The sequence below is a fragment of the Schistocerca americana genome, chromosome 11 (genome assembly GCF_021461395.2).
Source record: "Schistocerca americana isolate TAMUIC-IGC-003095 chromosome 11, iqSchAmer2.1, whole genome shotgun sequence".
Classification (NCBI taxonomy): Eukaryota; Metazoa; Arthropoda; class Insecta; order Orthoptera; family Acrididae; genus Schistocerca; species Schistocerca americana.
The window spans coordinates 157961659-157987627 of record NC_060129.1 but is presented as its reverse complement, the minus strand read 5'-3'; the positions used below and the strand labels follow the sequence as shown (position 1 = coordinate 157987627).

General features: G+C 40.6%; 1 protein-coding gene across 1 annotated transcript in view; it reads right to left on the bottom strand.

Moving 5' to 3' along the window:
- Positions 1–1458: 1458 nt before the first annotated feature.
- The window catches only part of LOC124553427, a 101498-nt gene continuing 76987 nt past the window's right edge, over positions 1459–25969 (bottom strand). The window contains exon 7 of the mRNA XM_047127289.1: positions 1459–1573. Within this exon, the coding sequence (XP_046983245.1) occupies positions 1570–1573 (4 nt within the window). The 3' untranslated portion in view covers positions 1459–1569. The remainder of the gene's footprint in view (positions 1574–25969) is intronic.

The following is a 25969-nucleotide window of genomic DNA, read 5'->3' as shown; positions in this document are numbered from 1 at the left end:
ATTATGACTGGTCACTGGCTTTAGTCCTGCCTACAGTCGAGACAGCCCTTTGGAAACAATATCCATGTAACTTACAACGAGGATTGCGCAAGGAGAGACCGTTCATTTCTCCTCCTTTCCAGATTTCTCTCAGCTGTTGAACAGAGCTCCTGTCCTGGGCGTATGATATCCGGATTCCACCACGACAGCACTCTGTTCCTGAGCAGAGGCAGCGTCGTTCCATTACAAATGAAGAAAACGAACTGCAGTGGTCCCTGCACCATCGTGGCTATGTGTACGTAGTACACAAACTGCGCTATGCCTTGTGCCTGGTGGAACCCAATTCTAATAATTATACCTATCCCGCTCAAAATAACACCCTTAACTGACATAAAAACATATTGTTTCTTAGAGGCAAATTTACCGTTACTAAAAATTTTGAGTTGCCGCATGGAGTTCCGAGCACGTAAGTACATGTATCCCACCGACCCAAGACAAACCAAATTGAAAGTTATCGATAGAGAAATCCCCGCAAGGAATATTATCCGACTGTGCATCAGGTAATATTTGCTCATCTTTTCGAAAGCAATAGTTGCTATGCATACCACACTCCACGGTATAAGTGCGTACAGCGCTTGACCACGGAATACCCTTCTGGCTTCAGCAGGTGGCAGGTCGTCAGGGAGCCTAAGATGACGGACACACGCGTACATTTGGTAGCAGAATAAGTTTAGCCAGATACATCTTAGAAGAGTGAGGGCACTATCAATGTGGACCATCGTAGATAGGTCGGGGACACCTGTCATACGATAAATGACCTCAGAACACAAGATCTGCGTTATACCCGTGATCTGAATGGACAAGAATATCTTTCCCGGGACATTACGTAACTGGGGCAGGTACATGTATACAAGAGTGGTCAAAAAGCGGAAAATAATATTTAAGGCTATAAATGACATTTCTAAAGGTTTTAAGCTGTCGATTTTGAAATCTTTGTATTTCAAGGTGGCACTGTTCAAGCTGTCTTTGTACTTAAGAGCCCTTTCTGTTGGCCTCACATACCCTTTGTAGAACTCTCTTTCCCACGTTAAATTGTACGTCGTGAAGTGCGATCCGTTTGTGTAGAAACTGACGCCGCATAAATCGAAAGACTTATGGAAAGAAAAATCGCCACACATCAGCAACAGGACTGCTCTGGAAACAGAGCAGATGGCGTCTGTAGCGCTCGACTGCAGGCAGGACTGATCGCCAGGGCTGTCGAAATAGCAGCGAGCATCATGTACGGATTGTAGCATACTAAACGGGACGTCCTGACAAACGCCGAACGAGTTGGCTGTCATCCAGGCCAGCAGGCAGAGATTGACGTTTATCCTCTGCGTGTAGGCCAGGTAGCTGGTGACGGGTACGTGGGGCGACCTCTGCACCAGGTCGTCCCACAGCTGCACGCGGCACTGCTCGCGCAGGTTTTTGGTTTCCGGTGGCAGGTCTTCCAGCGGACACGTGGGGTGGTCGAGGGCGTTCGCCAACAGCTGCACGCAGTCAGTGTCCACGGAGACCATGGCGTTGCTTCTGTCCTCCCTCTGCCACTCCTCATCTGCAAAAGAATCAATGCGAGATGTACGCATCTGATCCCAGAGGCTCCTCTGGATCCCAAGACCAGGTGTATTTTAACTACATCATCGATGATAAATAATGTCAACAAAATTTTTTGTACTTGGAAAGATATATACCAGAGTTGAATCGAGAGAAGAGTACGCAATTCGTTTTCATCTACAGAGTATCCAGGAAGTCCCCCAAACCCTCTTGACTATCTACAGTAACTCTTCATCATTTCCTTGTGCCTTTTTCCCACGTCAACGCAGGGTCGGCGTTGTTACTATGGATTTGCCACTGTTAGTGTAGAGGGCATCCAGATCCCCTTCCTATCCCCACCCCATAACCTCCCCCCCCCCCAAGAGCCCGCATCTCGTGGTCGTGCGGTAGCGTTCTCACTTCCCACGCCCGGGTTCCCGGGTTCGATTCCCGGCGGGGTCAGGGATTTTCTCTGCCTCGTGATGGCTGGGTGTTGTGTGCTGTCCTTAGGTTAGTTAGGTTTAAGTAGTTCTAAGTTCTAGGGGACTGATGACCATAGATGTTAAGTCCCATAGTGCTCAGAGCCATTTGAACCATTTGAACCAGCCCCCCAAGATGGAATTAGTGTAGACCCAGCTGTCTGCGTCTAGTGAAAGCAATGGAATAGTGTGAACGTGTTCAGATGTCTGTGAGTCGTGTAATGGAGACGGGACGTGGGGACCGCCCGGTATTCACCTAGTGGGATGTGGAAAACCGCCTAAAAACCACATCCAGGCTGGCTGGCACACCGACGCTCGTTGGTAATCCACCAGGCGGATTCGATCTGGGGCCGGCGCGCCTACCCTAGTCCAGGAAGCAGCGCATTTGTGCTCTCGGTTAACATGGTGGGTGACTTTGTGCAATCATTGAGGACATACATTCGTTTGCTTGGTATCCCTCCTTTGAAGCTGACGAAAAGCGTTGGTGTAATTACTATACTCTTTTGTTTCACTACAGCACCATTTCAGTTGTGAATTCGTGTTGAAACAGTTACACTGTAAAGGAGCGTTTAGTGGCGCGTGTATGGATGTACGAAGGTCCACAGAGAGGGCAAACAACGAAAAACATTATGAGAGTATTTGCCATGGTGCAAATCGTAAAGCAGCTCTGCTTGTTTGAGCGCAATAAGCTGGTTATGTATCGAAGGCTGGTAGCGTGCTGGACGTAAAAAATACAAATGAAAGCGTGTTTCCTCAACCGGCCGAACAGTCTGGAATGAAATCCTTTCGCAAGAGTTGCTCACATTCAAACATTGTGGTCACCAACATATGACCACATTAAAAAATATTTGATAATGAAAGGATTTAGGCCGAAGTTAATGAATAAAGAATCTGACTGCTGCTTGGAGCGACGAGTTGCGACCTGCCGTGTCTCGCCCAAGAGTGTTAACAACAAGTATTATTTTTTATAGTCTCTAGCCGTATTTTGGAGTCTGAAGCGAAGCCTAATCTCAGGCTCTACTGTAGAGATTTTGGCGCAATTTCCACTAGCAGAGAGACAGGTTCACGAAATAGGTTTTTGTATATCATCTGTAAATTTTTAGTGCAAACTTCCTGAGCTTTGATAAATTAAAGTCCTTGCCTGAGTGAAAACCATGCGATTACCATGGCACGTTTACCTGTCTACATGTGAACGCTAACCTCAGTAACTGCCGCAGGTGTGCGTGTGTGTGTGTTTGTGTGTCTGTGTCTGTGTGTGTGTGTGTGTGTGTGTGTGTCTGGAGCTTACAGTCGGTCAACAGCGAGATTATCAGCACCCTTACTCACATTAAAAGAAACAAATGTGGATAAAACTAAGAAAATGGTATCACACAGTGAGGAGGAAACCTTTAAAGTGACGCTCATCCTCTCTCTCCCACCTCACTCGCGTTGACCACACAAGCACTCTGTCTCGCACCAGTTAAGACAACGGATAAAGGGTGAAAGGTGCTATATCTGGGATTAAAACGGAAATAAAAGGACAGGTGAGCTAAAAAAAGAGACTCTAAGAAATCTGATTGGCTGACCACATACGAAAAAGATGGGTTAGCTGGGCACACAATTAATACGTTAAAATCATCTCCCTAAAATTTTCGGAAACATAGTGGACAAATTACAAGACCATAAGACTCTCATCACATTCGTTTGAACGTTAATTAAAATGGAGGGCAGATCTATCAGCAAATCAGTCGCTGCCCACTGGTCGGAGAATAAAACACAGTCTGATAAAATCTGGCACACTATGATCTGTATGCCACAAGTACTACACAATGGACAGAGTCCTCACCGGAGCAAGAAGCCATGTGTCACAGGGCTGTGGCCTGTGTGAAGACGACTGGGGGGCCGCTCATCCTCCCACCGACCCAAAAGCAAGGAGACAGCAGGCAGGTGGATGGCACACCGCGCTAACCCAGCAGCGCGGCACGCCTCCCTGCTTGCTAGACCTGCCCTTTCGTTTCCAGCAATATCCACATGCCCTGGCACTCAGCAGACTGACTTCTCCTTCCCTTGCCGTTGTAGTAGGAGGAGGACGTCCTGGATATTGTGCACTACTTTAGCTACTGGGTACAAACGTTGTAGAGAGTGAAGAACACTCAGCGAATCAGACAAGACAAGGAATTTATCACGTTAAGCACATCTCGTCTGCTACAGTGCCTGCAAGGTCGCATGTCAATCTGCATCGAAGACAAAAAACTTGCAAGGCAGTCAGACATTGAGTATACAAACAGAGAAAACAATAGTGCAACCAACAGTGTCCCCCTGTTTCGACCCATCCATAAAGACAGTTATAATGGTTTGGTGACCATTAAAAAAGTCCTTTGGAGTGCTACATCTGCTATACTACACTAAATCTAAAGTTACTCTGGACCTCTACAGCAGTCAGGGTAGCAAACTGTTAAAACACTGCATTTGGGGTTGAACTTGTTCCACACCAAGTGACTACAGCACATGCCCTACCTAGTGTCCATATGTCCATGTTGCTCATGGAGAAATGGCATTCCAGAGGTGGAGGAGCAATGGTATGGTGTGCAGGTGAAGTTGGAGCTACAAGAAACTTACATGCCTGATTCACCATGAGGAGGTGTCGCTAGATGGTGAATGGCGGTTTCCCAACCTTAGCACAGAGACTGGGTATGGGGCTGGTTCTGTAAGCGCATCCTAATATTCTTATGCGTCAATAATCTTGAGGTAAAAAGATCTCGTTGACCTGTGCACTGTGCATCCATAGTCTAGCCACGAACACACAAGAGCCCTATAAAACTGGAGCAGACACACCCTGTCTCATCCCCTAGACCTTTGGTCAAGGCACTTTACAGTATTCAGTGCCTTCTGGGTTCTGGCTTTCAGGTCTCACAGGTGTGGCAACCACGAAAATTTGGAGTTCAAACTGAGGCCCAGAAAATTGATTGAGTCTTAAAAATGTCGACTTGTATCCCTCACATGCAAGTCAGGTAAATTAAAATTACTATGAGAATAATTAAAATTCTTATCTGCAGAAAACTGAAAACCTGTCTTTGCAGCCCACCTCCCTAACTTCCGCACTCTAAGTGCAACTGGTGGGTCGCCGTAGCACTTCTGGAGGAGGAACATGAAACAGCAAAATTGTCCACAGTTAAGAAGCACTGTACAAGGCTCCTTTCTGTATGTGTGATACTGTTTATCGCAAAAAAAAAGAGGTTAAAACTCAAAACATTGCTCTAGGAGCATCATTCCCTTGCACAAAACATTCCAACAGCGTGTAACGATATCAAGACCTAAAAAAGCGCTTAGACTTAGGGACCATATGAAGATGGTGAGATGACCATGAAAGCCCCATTCGTGGAGTTGCACGAGAATACTGTGCCTTCTGGTTTCTGGCTTTCAGGTCTCACACGTGTGGCAACCACGAAAATTTGGAGTTAAAACTGAAGCCCACAAACATAGTGTTGTACACCTTACCGATATCAGAGAATATGCCAAGACAGTGCTGTCTACATAGTAAGGCCTGCTGAATAGCCACCTCTAGTAGAGTCAGGTTGACAACAGTGGATCGAAACCTCCAGAATCCACACTGAGAGTGGTTAAGCAGTTGCCTGGTTTCTAACAGCCAGACCAAACGACGGTTAACTATTCGCTCGAGGGTCTTCCCTTCACAGCTTGTGAAGGCTGGCATCAGCAGTAGTCGCTGCAAAATGATCTGCCAGAGTTTGAGTGATGTTTCTGGGTGTAGTTTGGAGACACTTGTGTTTCAGCACTGGTGTTATTGGTAGACGACTGTGTTTGCCAGAAACCCTCATAATGGGTTCCAGTACTTTTGTAGAAGAAGTGGAATGGTTGACAAAGTCCAGAAACGCTTGGTACGCCGTTTTCTTGCTCTCCTTAATGATGTGTCAAGTATTGGCTCTCGTGACCTGAAAGGCTGTGAGATTGTGTGTTGCTGGGCTGTACTTAAATAGTTGAAGAGCTAACTGTACGCCTGTCCTGGATTGCTGAGCGACACACACCAGTCCAACAAGCAACAGGACCTTGGGATTAATAAGTCAGTGGTGTGATGGATCTATCGTGTGATGTGGTCCACCCATTCGTTGACACTGTTGCAGTCTTCAGACACAGCCAGATGGACGAAAAGCATCCAGTTAGCCCTACTGACCAACAATTTTCGTGGCTTCTGTGCAGGTAATGCTCCATCCAGTAGATGAATACAGACTGTGATGCGGTCACTGAGTGAAGATCATCAGTGACTGCCCACTGAACCTGGTCTGCGAAGCCTGGAGAGCAGAAAGAGAGGTCGCTGGCTCACAGTGACCCAGTGGCAGCACAGAAAGGAGTGGGAGTGCCTGTGTTGAGGATATGCAGCTCGTGAGACATCAGAAAGCTCTCCGAAACGCGACGGTGAGGACAAGTAGAGATTGATCTGCACAAGATATTTAGGACATTAAAGTCTCCAAGTAGGAAGAATGATTGGAAGGGCTCTTTCATAAGGTCTGTGACAGTCTCAGTGTGCAAATGGATAGGGTATAGTAAACCAAATTTAGTAAGTAGATAGCACACGAGTAGGCAGTTAATGTTATATGTGGCCCCCCGTGACAGGACGTTGTTGATTTTACAGCTTTGCAGTATTACGTGTTTTACAAAAGTAAAGTGAGCATAAAACGTCCAGCTGCACGAACTTGCAGCCAATTTGAAAGAGTAAGTAGCAGAAAGTTATCTAAGATTGAAAGTGAAATATATATGAATATAATATTAACTAAAATGGACAAGAAACTAGAAATGAATAGATTTAGATGAGAATGAATTCTCGGAGGTAGAGGAAAGTGAGTACACATTTACCGAAAGACGATACAAAAGAATGAGTGACAATCTTTCCAAACAAAATCCAGAATGTGAAGCAAAACCGAAAGAGCCACTGGTGATACTATGCTGGGACATGCTTTAATTAATCTCATGAAAGAATTTGAATTGCAGGAACCAGAAGAACTACCTGATGAAATCATAGAGGGATGAGAACTGTTAAAGATCGCTAGAGATATAGAGATCAAGAAACCTAAAAAGCCACCCAGTATACAACAGAAATAAGCAGGTAACATTTCCTGGAAGGACATAATGGTTGAACATAATTTACTGTGGGAAGAACAGGAGGTGAAAGACTCTAGAACTGTTAAACAAAACCATTATCCCCAGTAATGTTTATAATATTGAGTTGCAAGTATTTTTGGGTATAGGATCACAAATTAGTGCTGTATCAGAATCATTTTTTGAACATATTTCAAGTAAGCCAGGGTTAGTAATAATGTCTGTGAGTGGAGTGAAGATTGTAGGAGCTACTGGCAAGTCCAGTAAACCCATTTGGAAAAATGTACTGATTGAATTTAAATTGCAAGGACAGAAATTTGAACATGACATTTTATGGTACCTGAATTAAGTGCTGAGATGATTTCGGGTATTGATTGACTGGACAAAGAAAAAGTGTTTTTATATTGTCGTAATGGAATTGTTAAAATTAATAGGGAGCCTAATACATTAGAAATTAAATTTACAGAAGATGACACTGTACATGGCGCTAATGTAGAATCCATAATGCTAGAGATAGAATCTGAAAATGATGGTTTGTCCCACTTATATGAAATCTACCATGTGAAAAATTTAATACTGAATGAATAAAAAATTGACAATTTTAAGGAAATTGTTGATGCTATCCAAGAACTCTTGTGTGAACAGAAAGATGAACTATTTGCTGTTTTAAATAACAACAGGGAAGTATTCTCTGATAATCCAGGTGTTGTCACGAACTTTGAATACCATATCGATGCAGCTGAACATGAACCATTCTGCGTAAGACCCTATCCAGTGCCAATAGCTAAGAAAGAAGTGGTACAGGCCGAAATTCACAGAATGTTAGAATGGGGAGTGATTGAAAGAAGCAACAGTAAATATAATAGTCCACTTATTATAGTAGATAAGGAATACAGTGGCATGCAAGTTGTTATTCATGCATGAACACTGAACAAGATTGTCAGGAGAGAGGTAGACAGGCCAGAAAATGTGGGTGATCTGTTACAAAAATTCCATAATGTAATGTACTTAACTAGTCTTGACCTCACTGCGGGATATTGGCAAATAATCATTACACAAAGATTCCCAGAAACATACAGCATTCGTGTTTGCAGGGAAATGCTATCAGTATAAAGTTGTACCTTTTGGTTTAAATACTTCTGTTTCAGTTTTTATAAGAGCATTAGATACTGTGTTAGAAAAAGAACTTTGTGCCAGATTAACTGTTTGTATAGATGATTTGTTGATTGCTACTGAAAGTTGGGAAGAACATTGTGAACTATTGAACAAAACTCTCATTGCTCTTCAAGCAGGAGGAATGACTTTGAAATTGAAGAAATGTGAATTTGTAAAACAGGAGATTAAGTTTTTAGGACACATCGTAACTACAGATGGGATTGGCAAAGCTAAATGCAATTGAAAAGTGTTCTCCACCTAAGAACAGAAAACAACTGAAAGCATTTCTTGGTCTTTGTGGTTTTTATCGCAAATTTGCAAAGGGGTAAGCTTTTAATAGCCCATATTTGAACAGTTTGCTAAAGAAAAACAGTGCATATATTTGGACGTCAGAATGTCAGAAAGACTTCAGAGACTTGAAAACTGAGTTAATAAGAGAAACTATTTTACATCATCCTATTTTAAGTGAACCATTCCACATGATGACAGACAGTAGCACATAGGGGATTAGTATTGAAATCTTTCAAGAAAGCACAGAATCTGCGGAAGCAAAACATAGAACTATAGCTTTTGCTAGTAGAGATCTAACTAAATATGAGAAAAATAACACTATTTCAAAGAAAGAAGCTTTAACCATAATTTGGGGCTTAAAGAAATTTAGAAATTACTTATGGGGCACAAAACTATTATTCATACTGACCATAGGGCCTTAACTTTTTTGAAAGACTGTCGATTGTTTACTGGCAGGTTAAGTTAATGAGCTCTGTACTTACAACAGTTTGATTATGAAATTTTGTATATCAAAGGCAGTGAATGTCATGTGGCCGATGCTTCATCTCCATTGCCAGAGGATATGAATAACCTACTGAAAGAATGTAATAAAGGTGGTAAGTTTCACATGAGATGTATCAAAGACGTTCCAGGTAGAAAAAGAACTGAACAGATTTGTAAGAGTATGCGGTCTGGAAATCTGTTAAAACAAATTTCATTAACCCCAACTTCCCACAAATCAGTAAATTTTATAAGATATTTAATGGAATATTGTATAGGAGGAAGATGCAAGTACTCAGGAATGGAAAGTTTATTGGCCTATGCAGTTTGAAAATGAAGTTATTGATTATTTCCATTTTGCCTTAGGGCACTGTGGTCTAAAAAGTGTATTGAGAAATTAACTGATGTAATTGTGATTAATGTGGGTGCCACCGAGCAAATTGCTGACAGAATTAAATCTTGTGATGTGTGTCATAGGGCACAAGTTGCTAACCAGACCAACCAGGGTATATGCAAAACACAGTGCCAAAAGACATCTTGGAATTGTTATCAGTAGATTTGTATGGTCCTCTCCCTAAAACATAAGGAAGTAGGTCTTATATTGTGGTATTTTTAGGAGTTTTCTCTAAATTTATTAAGTTTTACCCTATCAGAAAAGCTACTGCAAAAGCAATCTTTAGTAAAATGAATGAATATTTTAACACCATTGGTAAACCCAGAGCAGTCCTATCTGATAATGGACCTCAGTTTATTTCTAAAATATGGAAAGAAGGTATGAGACAACATGGTATACAAGTGAAATATAGTTTTACCTACCACCCTGCAAGTAACCCTGTCGGAAGGTATGTGTGGGCATTCGGAAGATTAGGTAGAACCTATTGCCACCATATTCACAAGGCCTGGGGCAGATTTGTGACAGATTTTGAAAACGCCATGAGCACTCTCTACCATGAGACAATGGGGTTTACACCCAAATAAATTCTGTTGAACCATAAAAGCAAAAGAGTTATTGAAGAGATCTTGAAATTTCCACCTGTTTTAGGGATTAACTTGCATGAGCAAAAAGAACTAGTTGGGAGGAGAATGAAATGAAAGTGGCTGTTAGATCGAAAAGACATAATAAGTGCCTCAAAACAACTAAATTTAAACTTGGTGACTACGTTCTGGTGAAAGCACATGAAAAATCTAGTGAAATTAATGATGAAATTTCTAAATTTAAATACATTTACAATGGACCATTTGAAGTGCAAGGAGCTCCACATGCCAGTGCTTATTTTCTTCTATACCCTAGATCAAGAAAACCTTTGGGAGTTACAAACATTGTTAACCTAAAATAGTATGTCCACAGAAACAAATAATGAATGAAATCAAAACCCTCAGAGGGCACTGCACTCTATGCGATGCTAGGTGTCTGGCAAACACCAGGTACTCAAGTTATTGACAATACTATTTCCTTTTCTTTTCCTGTTGTCAATCTTCCTCTTCTAGCATTCAGAACTTCTACTATCATCTTTCCTTCTTCCCTATCAGAATAGATATCAGAATAAATAGATGTGTGTATGCTAAAGGGATGTGATAAATCCATGCAAAATACAGTAATTGTTTGTGGATAAAGAAGTAAATAAGTAATACACGTGCACTAGAAAATGACTAAACATGTTGTAAGTAAAGTGGGTACTGTAATAAGAAGTAGAAGCACGCAATGCAAATGAATGACTAAAGTTCTTGGAAGAAAGGTGTTCAAGAATAAGTAAAAGTAGAGTTTCAATGGATACTCTAGTATGATTAATGTCTAAAAGTTTTTGTATAAAAATGGTGATGAAAAAGTTTGTAAAAAACAAGGGAAAAGTATCTACTATATGTGTATGAGTTAGAATTGAGATGTTCCTTTTTCTAAACCACAGGAGTTGACGGAATTCACTTGCAATAAAATATAAGATGATTTCCTGAGTTGATATGTGCAATGACCTAGAAGCATGTGAAAAAGCAATGACAAATGAATAGAAAAAATCTCATTCTTGACTTAATCCTGCATATGACATTTAAATTCACAGGTTTATGATGTAGTCATTTGAAAAGAAATGTTTTTTGTTACCAGTGTCTAATATATGTGTTTAAGTTTCACATTCTGTATAACATAAAAAGATATATTGAACCAAATGTGTAATATTTACTGGAGATGATGTAATAGGGACTGCAAGGATAAAATTTCTGCAGTATAAAATAAAATAAAATGCCAAAAATGTGTTGTCGGGCAACAAACCAAAATAGTAAAGAGAATACAATAGAGTTAATGACAGAGGACTGCCAATTGCAGCAGGCAATAACAAAGACTTGCCAACCAGGGCAAGAATACAGTTAAAATATTTCCTTTTTAAAGAAAATTTGTACGTGTTTCTGTGTACCTAAATGTTTACAGACATGGTTTGCCAAGTGCTATTGCAGGCAACAAAATAAGCTGAATTTTCTGGATTAATGTTGTGTATGTTTTAATTATGAGTTGCAAAAATGGACTGACTATTTCTATAGAAGTCAGTGAAAAACAATATTAAATCTGATGTAACTATAGGTATGTCTGTGCAATCAACCAAAAATGGACTGTCTGGTTGTAACATGAGGGCAGTGGAAATTAAAGCTAGGTTCTAAATAAATATATTAGAGTGTTTATGTGCTTCTCTAGAACAAAAGTTTTGAATTGCTATTAATTAAATGTGCAATGTAGGATGCTTTTGTGTTTGGTTAATGTATGTCTTAGTTTATGTATATTTGCTTTTCTACAGAATGCTATACTTGTTTTATAAATGTGTAGGTTGTTTTATGAACTGGTTGTCTGTTAATGGATAATATATGTATGAGATGAAGATGATTAAGGATGTCCTGTTTAATGATGGATTTTTTTTGTCTGTTTATAATAATGTTAAAATGACTTTTTCTGTAGTAAAGAAAATATTTGGACAGTCTGTGTATGAGATGATAATGGGTAATGATGTCCTGTTTTACGATAAACCTGTTATTCATAAAGTAAATGATATATATGCTTCTTTTTGAACAATCTTTTGGAAGAAATGTATGATTCTTCTTAGTGTATTTACTGTATGTATGTAACATGTTTTCTCTTACCCAACGAAAGTTGGATGGAATAATTTTTTTTTTAGCCAGTACTACTTGAGTGATATAGATGTTTGGGAAAGCTCACTGAACCATGGGGCATGTGTAACACCATAGTAAGATCTTATGTATTGTTGTTCTTCTGATTATTATGCTTTACATAAAGTGTATTTTCTTTAGTATGTGCTCTTGATATGTTGTACTATGTTTTCTCTTCATTGACTAATAGCTTTTGTTGTATTTGGAAATGGATGATTTTGGTTAAGTAATTTTGTATTGATTTGTTAATACGGGTAAATACAATGTTTACTTAAAAATGTTTACTTTGTAATGGTACTCTGACTACCGCGCCTCCGCCAATACAAAGATATAATTTACGATCGCGCACGCAGAAGAGCGCTGCGCCAGCGACCGATTTTTATAAATAATTTTGTTCGTTTTTTTTTTTTTTACTTTTGCGTAGGTTTTTGTTTTTAACAACTAATTGATTAGACTCTCTCTCTTGTCTTCATACTAAAGACGTGTATTTTTCGGCGATGTGTTGAATGTGCTTTTGGGTGGAAATTAAAATTACATTACAAAGCGAGGTTGTTTCAATAGTGACTCGAGGTGGTTATCTTCAAATATGTAAATTGATCATGACAGCGACAACGTGAAGAAGTTTTCAACAGACGGAGAAAAGTGAAACCTACAAGAGAAATTAGGAGGACAGCCATGAAGACTACATTGTAATTAATACTGCGTACCTAACAAGATTATAAGATAAATTTCAATTAGTTTCTGATGCTATTTCCGTACAGTCGCTTTTTGTAGTGTTGCCAACCCGGTCTGCCATGCACGGTCAAATTACAGCATGATCTCAATCAATAATACGAAGTCCACCTTATCTGTAACTGAAACCACCAAAATTCCAAACCCAATCAGATTTTCTATTTTATATTTTTCACGGCAGAACCCCGAGGAGAACAGTACACTACAACTTGATACTTGTAACTGCTGATCCAAATTTAGCTCTCTTGGTTCATGTTATGGTAAAATATGGAGTGGTTCCCCTCTAAACAGAAGTTATTTAGCACGTACAAAATGTGATTTGTGTGAGTGAAATCTTTTCATGAGAGTCAGTTGGAGGCTAGCTACTGTACAGTTGGCAGCTAGTGGTTGGGAAGTTAACTGTGCAGGTGTCGAGTTACGCTTTTAGTGCTTGGATTTGTTATGCCAAAGCCTTGGGTGGATGAATGGATTTAATATGATGCTCTGTGGCCTGTAAGTATTATATAACGTGATGACCTCCATGAAGAAATAACAGAGTATTCGATTCGAATGGCAAGTCCCTCTGCCATCATATACTCGCCACCAATATTGCGCTATCACATTAACAGAGAGGAGGAATTATGAAGTGATGGATCAGCACAATTAGTATGTGCAAATACAAGTTAACTCATACCAAAATTTATGTGCATAACTTGATTCTGTTCCTCACCTAAATATCTCTCAGGATCCTCTCTGCTTGAACAATGATTTCTGAGTGTCCAGATTGTTAGAAATGATTATAAGAAAAAGAAAGACGATTAACTGGTTAAATTTGTTCAAAATTGAGTGAAATAGGTTATCTAAAAGTAATGTAGATTTTGGTAAAGTTGAAGAGGATGTAAGTGTAGCTTTGTGAAAACCTCCCAGTAATTGAACTTCTTCACTCTAAAGTGTCCAATCTCTTAAATTACTTGCTTAACTTCTGGTTTCAAATGTAGACAACTGAGATGATAACAGACAACAAGCCATTTTGTGGTCACTTTAAAGTTAATGTTCTTAATGAATGGTTTGAAAACCAGTACCTAGTAAAAATATTCACTGTAAAATCAGTTATAAAAATGCATAAAAGGTGAATCAATGTTTCAGAAAGAGAATTCCAAAAGTTGGCATTCTTTAAATTATTCATGAAAGTGGGGTAGTTTGTTTTATTGTAGTAGTAAAGATTAGGGGATTCCCCATTGAAAGTTGCACAAACTGCACATAGTTACATGATAGTAGTAAGTTCTAACGGCTTTTGAAATTTATGTTGAGTTTTGTGCACATTGTGTGTTAAAAGGTCCAATTTCAGTTTATGAGCACCCATTTACTGTTTTGTTCTGACTGAAGGTAAGGTTACTATGAATGCCATTATCCATGAAAACAGTTACTTTTTTGCTTTTAAAGAATAGAGTGAATCTTAATGCAAGTGAAATTTAATTGAATTCGTGCTGTGTTGAAAATATCACAAAATGAAACTAGACCTGTGTCCAATCTCCAGTTAGTGTAGGCTTGCAATTGTTGTGCTGATTAAGTTACTCAGGTTTGACAAAGTATTTAAAATTGATGAGTGTACCAATGTCTTTTGTGTTTCAGAGGCCAATCATGTTTTACAATAACTGCTAGTATCCACTTTACCACTTTTTTGCTTGTGATTGGTTTCACTGCATTTTCGTAGGAAACAAGTATAGACTGAGTTTTTCCACTAAAACTGGCTACTTTTTCTTTAAAAGAAATGTTTCGCATTTCTATGCCTAATTAGTCTGGCGACCGTATTCTATTTCATTTGAGTACGTTTGAGTAATTAAAACTTTATCTAAATTGGATCTTACACTTTCTGTGTTTTTATGTATCTTTCATTTCACGTCCAATAAGCAAAAAATGGTTCAAATGGTTCAAAAAATGGTTCAAATGGCTCTGAGCACTATGGGACTTAACTGCTGTGGTCATCAGTCCCCTAGAACTTAGAACTACTGAAACTTAACTAACCTAAGGACATCACACACATCCATGCCCGAGGCAGGATTCGAACCTGCGACCGTAGCAGTCCCGCGGTTCCGGACTGAGCGCCTAGAACCGCTAGACCACCGCAGCCGGCTTCAATAAGCAAAATGCTCTAGGCATTTCATGGTTAAATTTTGCAAAAGTTCTCACATTATACTGCATCTACATACCAAAATTGGCTACAAATATTATATCTATGTACTAAATGGTGCAGTATAGTGTTACACATGACTTTTCCCATGATGGGACAATTTGTTCAATTGGGGCATAGTGCATAGTAAACCAAATTTGGTAAATAGATACCACATGTGTAGGCTGTTAGTGTCATACCCTCCCACATGTGCACCAAAGTTAACGTAGGCTGCAAATACCTTGCTAAAGAAATAGGTTTCAACCTCCTGAATCTACTCTGTAAACTTGGCCAATTTTTAATCAGTTATGGTATATGGGGGTCAGATCAGGGACTGAGGGGAACGAACAGGATTGGGTTGATTTTGGGGGAAGAGACCAAACCGCAAGGTCATCGGTGTCATCAGATTAGGGAAGGATGAGGAAGGAAGTCGGCCGTGCCCTTTCAAAGGAACCATCCTGGCATTTGCCTGAAGCGATTCAGGGAAATCATGGAAAACCTAAATCAGGATGGGCGGACACGGGATGGAACCGTTGTCCTCCTAAATATGGTAGATGGAATTAGCATTGTTTTCACAGTTTGGCCATATCGATTCAAGTGTCCATTGGAGGCCCCCATGATAGCGATAAATAAATCACTCCTTATTCTAAATAAATCTATCCCTATAGCTGAGTATGCTTCTGGACGAACATCGTAACTTTGAACTACAAATAGAGAAAACTGGCAGAAAAGGTATAAATGTGATGAATAAAGTTATAACCGTAGCTAACAGGCAACAACAATCAGAGTTTACCATCAATCTATATTAGCATCAATTACAGGATATCGTGTAAGACTTTGGACTCATAGGTTGGAGCTAGTTAAGGCAGCTGCATTAGTGAGGAGAGTTCCGTCAGGAGTGCTGCCAAAATTAATGGGTGTCTATTGAACTGCCCCATATGATGCTTTGTCAGTAATTCTAGGAATATGCTCACTATAGTTGGAAAATAAAAAAAACTGGTCTTTTCCTGGCTACAGAAAGGCAATCAAATGAAAGTATGAAGGGTGCCTGGAACTGAGGCCAATCCTAAAAAGTAATAAATAAAAGATAACATATTACAACTGTGGCAAAACGTGTGGGAGGGAGTAAAAACGAGATTTCTTAACCCGTCGAGTGGACTGATTCATTACCTGACTGTTATGGCCCTTATGCTAAGTATCTATACAAAATTAGAAGATAGATACATGATAGCTGTTCCTGGGACAGTGCAGGCACACCAGAACACACATTGTGGGAGTGCATGATCTGTGAAGATAAATAATAACCAAATAATAGTAAATAATAAATCACTACTCAGTTCAGTTCAAGTCCTTGATTATCCAGTTAATGAAACCTCTCATGGCTTGGCACCTGTCTGCTAATGCAATCCACCTACTATGCCAAGAACACTGTAGTGTTATAATAACGCTGATTTTCGGAAGGGAAACTCATTTTTAGCTGTGTTTGAAGATTGTACACACATGTGAGTCTTGTTCTGCTGTCCGTCAATATCATAGGTTACCACATGCCTATCCTAAAATCCATGATGCTGTGTGGTGCTCTGAATAATTTAGCATAACTAATAGGTGAAAGCACTGAGTACTAATGAACAGTTAATTAATTCATTCCATGTGAGGATGAACCTGAATTACATAATTATCTATGCTTTTTTGTTTAACGTTACCCACTCATCTATGGTTTAATAAATCTTGTGTGAAATTCCTTAGAAATCTACTCCTACAGCTATCAGTATCAAGATTTTACTTTAAATACTGATCCTAATTGCTATGCGTTGTTTGAAAAGAATATTACTTCAGCTGGTATTGGCCAGTGGCGACCAAAGGCACTCAGTTTGATTACACTTATCTACAAGAAGTCAGTGGGTAAATTGTTTCCCATTGCCACTTTTAAATCCATTGAGCATTAATCTCATTAATGGTGTCCCATTACAATGCTAGTGAACTTGCATTTGAACCACCACAACTAGCCTGTTGGATATAACTGATGATACTCGAAAATCTCTTATTGTCATAGTTCATAAACCGAGTCATTCAGTTCAATGGTTACGTTTTATTTGATAAACCTTGGTACAACGTTTTGGCAGGCACTCAGGTCTGTCTCCAGTAAGTCCTTACATTTTATTTAATTGACACTGCCAGAATCTTTTGATAGACAGTTGGATCCTGTCAAGAAATCTCATTTCCGGTAAAGTGAAAGTAATAGTTATGTCTTATTTTGTGTCCCTGTCAGGATAGCACTTTTGATATGATTTCATATACACTAGTTAGGTGGTAATATTGGCTTATACATATTTTGTAGGTATATTATATCAATATTAATATTGATGATTACTCATGTTTATCACTGTCCTAGAGGTACTATGCAGGTGCTGCATTAGCAGAATGTCACAGCAAAGTTTGCAGCTAGTCATGTATGAATTGGCATACCTACATCCGACTGCACTTCCTCCTTAGGCCAGTGATCAGTTAGTTATACATGCAACCCTTGTCTGGTACTAAGTTTCTAACGGTCAGAACGACCATAACACCTCTTTCATCATGAACATATCATACTGTACAATCCAGTACTTTCCTTGCGCAGAATGCAGTAACACTGACCTTTTAAAATGATTTTTTTCAACCAACACTACTGTTTTTACACATCATTCATACAAAGTTTTCTCAGTATTATTAGGATTCACAGAATCAACATTTATAAGAAAATTATTAACAATTTATATTCCATAATTAACTATTCAATTTTAAATAAAAATATTAATCATTAATGAAAAATAGAAAATTATAAGAAATATTATACTTAGATCATATACGAAACGTTAAAATAACTGCAGCATTTACAATATTAACACTTTCACTGCCTCAGACGTGCTGGGTGTAATGTGGATACTGCTGGCCAAATTATTATACCTGTGCTGTCATGAAATACTTATCATCCGATCTTTGGAAAAGTATTGCGTGAAGAAGTTTCGTCTTTGCACATACTACTGTCTGACATCTTATCTCCATAAGGTACAGAATTTCATTTCCTTCTTGTCATATTTCACTACGTCAAATTAAGTAAAACATTTCACGAAATATGGAAGAGTTTCCATAACTAATAACACATTGCATTAACCGTGTGTATGTTTAGTTTCACTTCATTCGTTGCATTATAGGAAATGTAGATAAAATATGGAAATTTGATTTCAAACTTAGAACAGATCATTATCTCATTCCGTCCTCCAGTTATTGATTTTTATATCTGTTGGACACTTCCGTGAAATGCGTTCATTTCCGTCCCTGTGCATCATAGTGATGTGATCGTAATCAACATAATATTTCATAAACCGTTCGAGATAGTGAAACAAGGTTTACGCAAATGACAGCACTCAAAGACGTACATTGTTTGTATGATGAATAATCGAAACTTTTCTGTTAATCGAGATGAAGTAGCTGCTATGGAGCAGGGAGACGTCGGCAGAGTGGGACACATAAATACGTCAACAGTGCTTTAGGAAATCCCAGGGAGCGCACTTACACGTGCCCTCAGTGTGCTGGTGTAAGCTGTCGCCAGCACAGCAATTGGCAAAGATGATATGCAAAGTTCAGTAGTAGACGCCTCTAAAAGGCGGATTGTGGCGCCCTGAAAGTATTCCAAGTTCGGAGTTGTCATGGTCGCGTGGACCGCTCGGCAGGCCGACCACGTTGTGCCGGACGTTGGCCGAAGCAAGAGGGCTGCAGCCCGGGCACGAGGCTGGCAGTTCCACGGTGAGGCTGTGTCAGTGAAAGAGGCTTGCACGCCGAGAGTGCCAAAGGTGGCGGACTTTGTGAAACCATCGTGGCAGACATTTCGCAGTTTGTATAGATGTTAATACTAGCCAGATGAATCATGATACCTCAAAAAGAAACATGTAAATTACTATCATTTGCACGACGATTCTGATGCTGTAATCAGATTTTCAATATCTTTATTAGTTTAAAGTTTAGTATCTGCCGGTAAATTGTACAAGTAACACCCAGCAGTGAATTTCCAAAATTTAAACACTTCATTCGATTTCGTCGATCGACGTGTCTTTGGAAAGCTATTAGATTAAACCTAAAGTGGTATGAATTACAGGCATCTAACGTCAATAGTACATGAGTTATTGGAGGTGAAAATAGCCGATTACTATAGATAGTGTCAGGCCATAAGTACTCCACAGCATGCTTATAAATATATTTATTCATCTTTGTCTCTGTTTAAATCCGATATATGCTATTCGTGAAGAAAATGGTCAATTATTTACCGTGTTTTAGAAAGCACGGAGACATTAGGCTACTGGGTTACTTTGGCTCGCTATTCCTTTGATATATGTTTATATAATTTGTTGATGTATTTAATAATGGATGTTAGAGCTTGTTTATAGTCCAGCCGTAGGAATATTTATTTAATTTCAAGTTATTTAGATGTAAATCCAGTATTTCGAGAGTGTTTGATGTTTGTGAGCGTACTTTGGCTTGAAGACATGGCGGGAGCGCTCTAGCCAATCACAGCGCTCGTGAATGGGGAGACTCGATGGAAGTGGGAGAGGGGTACGGCAGAGGACACGGGGGAGGTGCTTGACGCGGCAGTCGAGGCAGAGACTTGGAGAGTGGGCAGCGGTTTGCGCCTGGTCGCCACAGATAGAAATACTTCGGAATGCCGACGTTTGCACTTGTGAGATTTCCGTGGCTTCTACAGTGAAGACGTAGTGTGCCTGTAGAAGTGAATATCTCGCGAGCTATGTTGTCGTTCATAACTAATTACGTGCAGTAGGAATCTATTGTTTTCCTGTTATTCAACTTATATTTTATTTAATTATTGGACCATCGACACCAATAAGTGTTCTCCAGAAATATATACCACACTGTCAAAAGTACTTCTACTGTCGTACTCATCATTTAAAGTCGTTAAGATAATCTGCAGATTTATTTAATTGCAATGCTTCATTTATAAACTTTTTTTTACGTCCTAAATTCGCAGTTGTTGAGTCATAGGAAGCTTCGACCATTCGATTCATGTGTACATCCATATTGTATACTGTAGACTCAGCTGTATTTGGCCTGTAATGCGACAACTACGTATCCCAGCTCCTAGACAACGAAACCAGCCAAAACTTTTCATATTGCAACTCTGTCGCAGGGTACATAGTTGAGGGCCATCCATTCACATTATCACATTTTTATTGAGAACGCCCGCACGCTGAATCAAGCGCGCCTGTCACGAGAGAGGCCAAAGATACACCCACAAGCAAGATGTCGCCAACGCCCTCTAGGCCTCACTCACGAACTCAAACTCCTGTTTGGCATCTGTCAGTACATTTGCAGAGCACATCACAGCCTATGACAGTACATTGTGACCAGATTGTTAACTATAGTGGGACTAGCAATGACACTAAAGTTTGTAATATCAAGGTTACCGATATTGCGTGCAAGAGGACTATTACTGATGAACTTGTACCAAAACACATGAACTCTATTGAAATTAAGTAAAAGTCTGTTCATGTAAATAAAGAACCATATTAGTCCACGTGTGCATTTGTAGTGTAGAAAGAGGATACCAACCATCCATAACAACGTCTGCTCCCTTGCTTCCTTGCGGTACAAGACTCCACACTCAGTAACTGTGGTGCAGCGGAACACGACGATTTAGCTCGTCCACAGCAGTTCAGTGCTTAGCAAAAAATTTATATCTCTAGCTGTTGAGCTACAGAAAACAAACATATTTAAAACCGGCCTTTTGTTCGGTCTCAAAAGAACTGTGTATGCAAAGCTTTACACTGTTCAGCGAAGATGATAAGAAAAGTTTCTCTCATGTGACAGAACTCTCACAGACGTACCGTTATCCCGCTAGCTGTCCATGAAGTTTTGACGTAATCTGTGTTCAGAGACCATGTTCAGATGGCTGTGTGATGAATATTGTTTTCAGGATGCTGCTGATCTCGTACTGAGGGACATGAAGCCTTCGGTGTATGGGGCAACGATAGACACTCCAGAAGAGTTGATTTTTCATTTGGTTAAAGAATCTAGACGTATCAGGGGTCCCACATCACTCCAACTGCACACGCTCCACACAATTACAGAGCCTACACCAGCTTCAACAGACCGCTGCGACCATGCAGTGTCCACCGATTCATGAGGTTGTCACCATACCCGTACAGGTCCATCTGCTCATCTGACCAGGCAACTTATTTGCAGTCATCAAGACTCAAATGTCGGTATAGACAGGCCTAGGCTAGGCATAAAGCTTTGTGTCGTGCATTCATCAAGGGTACATGATTGGGGCCTCGGCTCCGAAAGCCCGTATCGATGAGGATTCATTGAATGGTACGCACGCTGGCACTTGGTGATGGCCCAGCATTGAAATATGTAGCAAATTGCGGAAGGGTTGCACTTCCGTCACGTTGAACGATTGTCTACAGTCGATGTTGGTACGTTCTTGCAGGACCTTTTTGGGCCGCAGCTATGTCGGAGATTTGATGTTTTACAAGATTCCTAATATTCACGGTACACTGAAATGCTCGTATCGGAAAATCCTCTCTTGAGCCCTACCTTGGAAATGCTGTGTCTATTGTTCCGACTGTAACACCACTTTAAAACTCACTTAAATCTTGATAATCTGTCATTGCAGCACAAGTAACCGATCTAACATCTTCGCCAGACACTTGTAGTCTTATATAGGCGTTGCCGACCACAGCGCCGTATTCTGCCTGTTTACGTATCTCTGCATTTGAATACACATACCTATGCCAGTTCCTTTGGCGCATTAGTGAACACGAGTCAGTTGGTTGTTTTGATGGAATTGGGCATTGCTATGGCGATGGCAGCAATGGGTAAATGTAATTGCGCGACGTTTTCAGCAACGTCTCTAAAACCATACTAGTCAAGCAGCAGTGTTAACAACGTCTGTGAATATCACTAGCGTCGCGAAATTCACGGATGCCTAGTGGGGAACCGACGCTCCAGTGACGTTTCTGTAACATTTAAAGTGATTCTTTTTATATCTTCCAAACACTGTAATATTTGCTATATGTAGGTTTTTACATCCTATTGGGCAGGAGTCTATAGATACATCGAACTGGAGTAGTCAGCTTGCAATAGAACTAGGGGGAGAGTTGCCAACCAGTCGAGGAACCAGCAATGAAAAGCACACCAGTAGTTAACGCAGGTCACATGGGAAATTACGGAAAATGTGAAACCACACATCATTAGCTGTTTACGAGGCTCAGTCCTCGACCTGGAATACAGTAGGGAGTCACCAGTGCACAAAAATGAAGTGGCTGACTGAGAAAATTATTCTTACCTAAACTCTCGATGTCACCTACAAACTGTAGGTCGAAGAACCAGTTGTAATAATAGAAGGAATACAGTGCGTCGGCGAGACCAAACATTTGTGACGCCCGTCGATGTCGAGCGACGCACAGCGCAGTAAAGTCGTCCCTGAAGGAGAGGAACCGCTCGTTGTAGGACAGTAGGTCATGATTCAACAGAGGTCGTCTGTAACAAAAAAAGGTGCGACGTTAAAAGTTAAAAACAAGTTAATTCAGCGTGCCAGATCATGTGCAGCTCACGTGTGATGTAGAGGTATCCGCAAAGTATTTACTTTCAGCACTGGAGGGTGCACTGGTATGAAACTTCACGGCAAATTAAAATTGTGTGTCGGTCTGTCACTAGAACATTTTGCTCAAATAAAAGTCGTTTATTGTGATGAATTACGATGAATTACAGTGTTATACATGGAGGTGACAAAAGTTTGGGGGTAGCGATATGCACATGCACAAACGGCAACAGTATCACGTACACGAAGTTTAAAAGGGGAGTGCTTTGGTGGAGCTGTCATTTGTAATCAGGCACTTCACGTGAGAAGGGTTTCTACGCGATTACGATCGCATGACAGGTATCACCAGACTCTGAACACGGAATGCTAGTTGGATCTGGACGCATAGGCATTTTGGAAATCGTTAGAGAATTCAATATTCCGAGATTGACAGTTCCAAGAGAGTGTGCCAAAAATACCAAATATCCGTCATTACCTCTCATTACGGACAACACAGTGGCCGATGGTCTCAACCACCGAGAGCAGCACTGTTTGCGTAGAGTTGTCAGTGCTAACAGGCAAGCAATTCTGTGTGAAACAACCACAGAAATCAGTGTTGGACGTAAGACGAACGTATCCGTTAGGAAAGTGCAATGCAATTTGTTGTCAATGGGGAATGATAGTAGAAGATGCTGCTACTGCTCCTGTGCTAGTGACCATATTGGTTGCGCCCTAGAGTAAGGGAAACTGTGGCCTTTTCAGATGTTTCCCGATTTCATTGTGTAGGAGCTGATGGTAGGGTCTGAGTGTAGACCACACACCATAAAGCCGTGAACCCAAGTTCCCAACAAGGCAGTGTGCAAGCTGATGGTGGCTCCGTAATGGAATGAACAGGGTCCTCTGGTCCATCTGGACTGATAAATGACTGGAAACGGTCTCGTTCGGCTACTTGGAGACCATTTGCAGTCGTTCATGCAGTAATGTTCCCAAACAAAGTTGGAAATTTTATAGAGCACCATGCACCATGTCAGTAGCGGGACAGAGGGGTAGTCAGGTTGTCTACATCAGAGGCAGGTATGCACTCAGGGGGAAACCTATTGTTCTCCTTTGTTTGACAGGTACTTAACGTATTATTCTGCTAAATGCTTTGCCATGTTGCGGCACTTAACCTATTGTCCCTTCCAGCCCCTCCCACTCCCCTTCCCCCTCAGGAAGGGGATGCTGACGCATTTTGTTAGTGCAGGTTACCTACATCGTGGGCAGTATGCATTCAGAGGCAATCCTATTGTTCTCCTTTGATTGACAGGTACTTAACCTATTGTCCTGTTAAGTGGTTTTCCATGTCACTGCAGTTAACCTATTGTCCCCCTCCCCACCCACACTAACTCCCCCACCCCCTCACTGCTACAGGTACACTTTGAGGTCTGAGTTATTGGAATAGCCCCTGTCACTACTATTTCACATGATGACACAAGTACCATTAGACCTGTGACGTCACAGACATACTGATGGGGCTCCCATCGCAAATTCACGATGGGGGCCATGATGGCGCACGTACCGTTACCGAAGATGGCGGCGGCGGAAATTCAAAAAGTGCCATTCCCCCCTTGCAGGTGGGAAACTCAAATTTTGTCATTTTTTCTCGAGGGCCACGCTCACTTGGACTTGCAAGGAAATAGTTAAAGTCTCCACCACGAACCTCAACCAACTGCCACATCCCATTACCAACCCATGTTAGCAGGCTAACAGGTACTAACGTGCACTAACATGTACTAAAGTACACAGCGCATGATGTCATCTAAGATGGCGTCTGTGATATTAGTTGATGACAGATGTGCCACACACCACCTGGTGGGAAGTTGGAATTTCGACGGGAAGATAGGTCAATTGGGCTACCTCTGCTAACCTAACACCCCTCCTCTTCCCACAAAAAAATGGTGGGAAGTACAAATTGCAACAGGATAATGCAACATACCTAAGAAAATGGCAGGAAAAAAGAGCACCTGCACTGACCTAATTCACCCAACCAACACCTCTTTCTAGGAATTGGTAGGAAAAAGACTCAGTTGATCGATCATTTGGAGGGTATTTGATTGCTCTGTATGGAATATTGTTTAAACAATTAAGAAAATTTATGGAATATATGGAAAAGGTATATTGTTTATTTATAAGAAATTCAGTTTGTGGGGGTTGGATTTCTCTGGCTCATCATTCTCTGCTGTTTAGAAACATCTAGGTCTTGTAATAATCAATTACATGGGGAAAACATGTTGTGTAACGTAATGTTCAGCACTGTACTCTGGTTGTTTAACCTAATGTTTGGCCCTTTGTCGGCACTTAACCTGTTGTTCTGTTAAATGGTTTTCATTGTCATCCCCATCCCCTTAAACTATTGAACTGCGTTTCACATAAAAAGTATTCAAATTAACTTAGTGTGCTGCAATTAACCTGCTGCTCTGCTCCATGTCACCCACGCATACACTGCCTCCCCTTAACTACTGTACCGCTAATACCACATTGACATAAAAAATTTATGCAAATTAATTAAATCGATATTCTTCACATGTATGGTGTAGTTGTTTGTAATTTGTGGCATCCTATTGGTCTTTGAGTATTGTTTCTATGTATGGGGGTTCTTACCAGGGTTCTGATTCAAGAGATTGAGAAGGTTCAGAGAAGAACAGCAAGATTCGTGACTGGTACCTCTAACCATCACGAGAGTGTTACAAATCTCATTGAAAATTTGAAGTGGAACACACTTGCAGATAGACTACGCACTAAATGGAAGGGCTGCTCACTAAATTCAAAATCCTACCTTTGACGAGGATGCAGAGCATATATTATTACCACCAACTTTCATATCGAACAATGATCACCATTCAAAGATAAGGGAAATTGGAGCTCATACTGAGGTGATCAGACAGACGTTTTTCCCACACTCAAACTGAGAGTGGAACAGAAGGAGGGAAATATAACATTGGTGTGAATAGTGCCCTCGACCACGCACCGCTTGGTGGCTAGCAGAGTATATATTTAGATGGACTATAGTTTAAATAAAAGATTGCTAATAATAAAAACACATCCCACCACCTGACACCTGACGCTGCACTGGCACTCCCAGCGAAGCTATGACACAATAGTTTGGGCTCTGTGAGTATGAGACGCTGTCATCTCTTTCATACTTTGCACTTGAGAAATTCCTACCGAAATACGTGTTCACCTAGGCACCATTGCTGGTGTGATGACACATAGCTGCAGTTCAGTCCACCACCTAGAGATGTTGCAATGCTTCCCAGGGCACATTCCTAACAGGAGATCCTG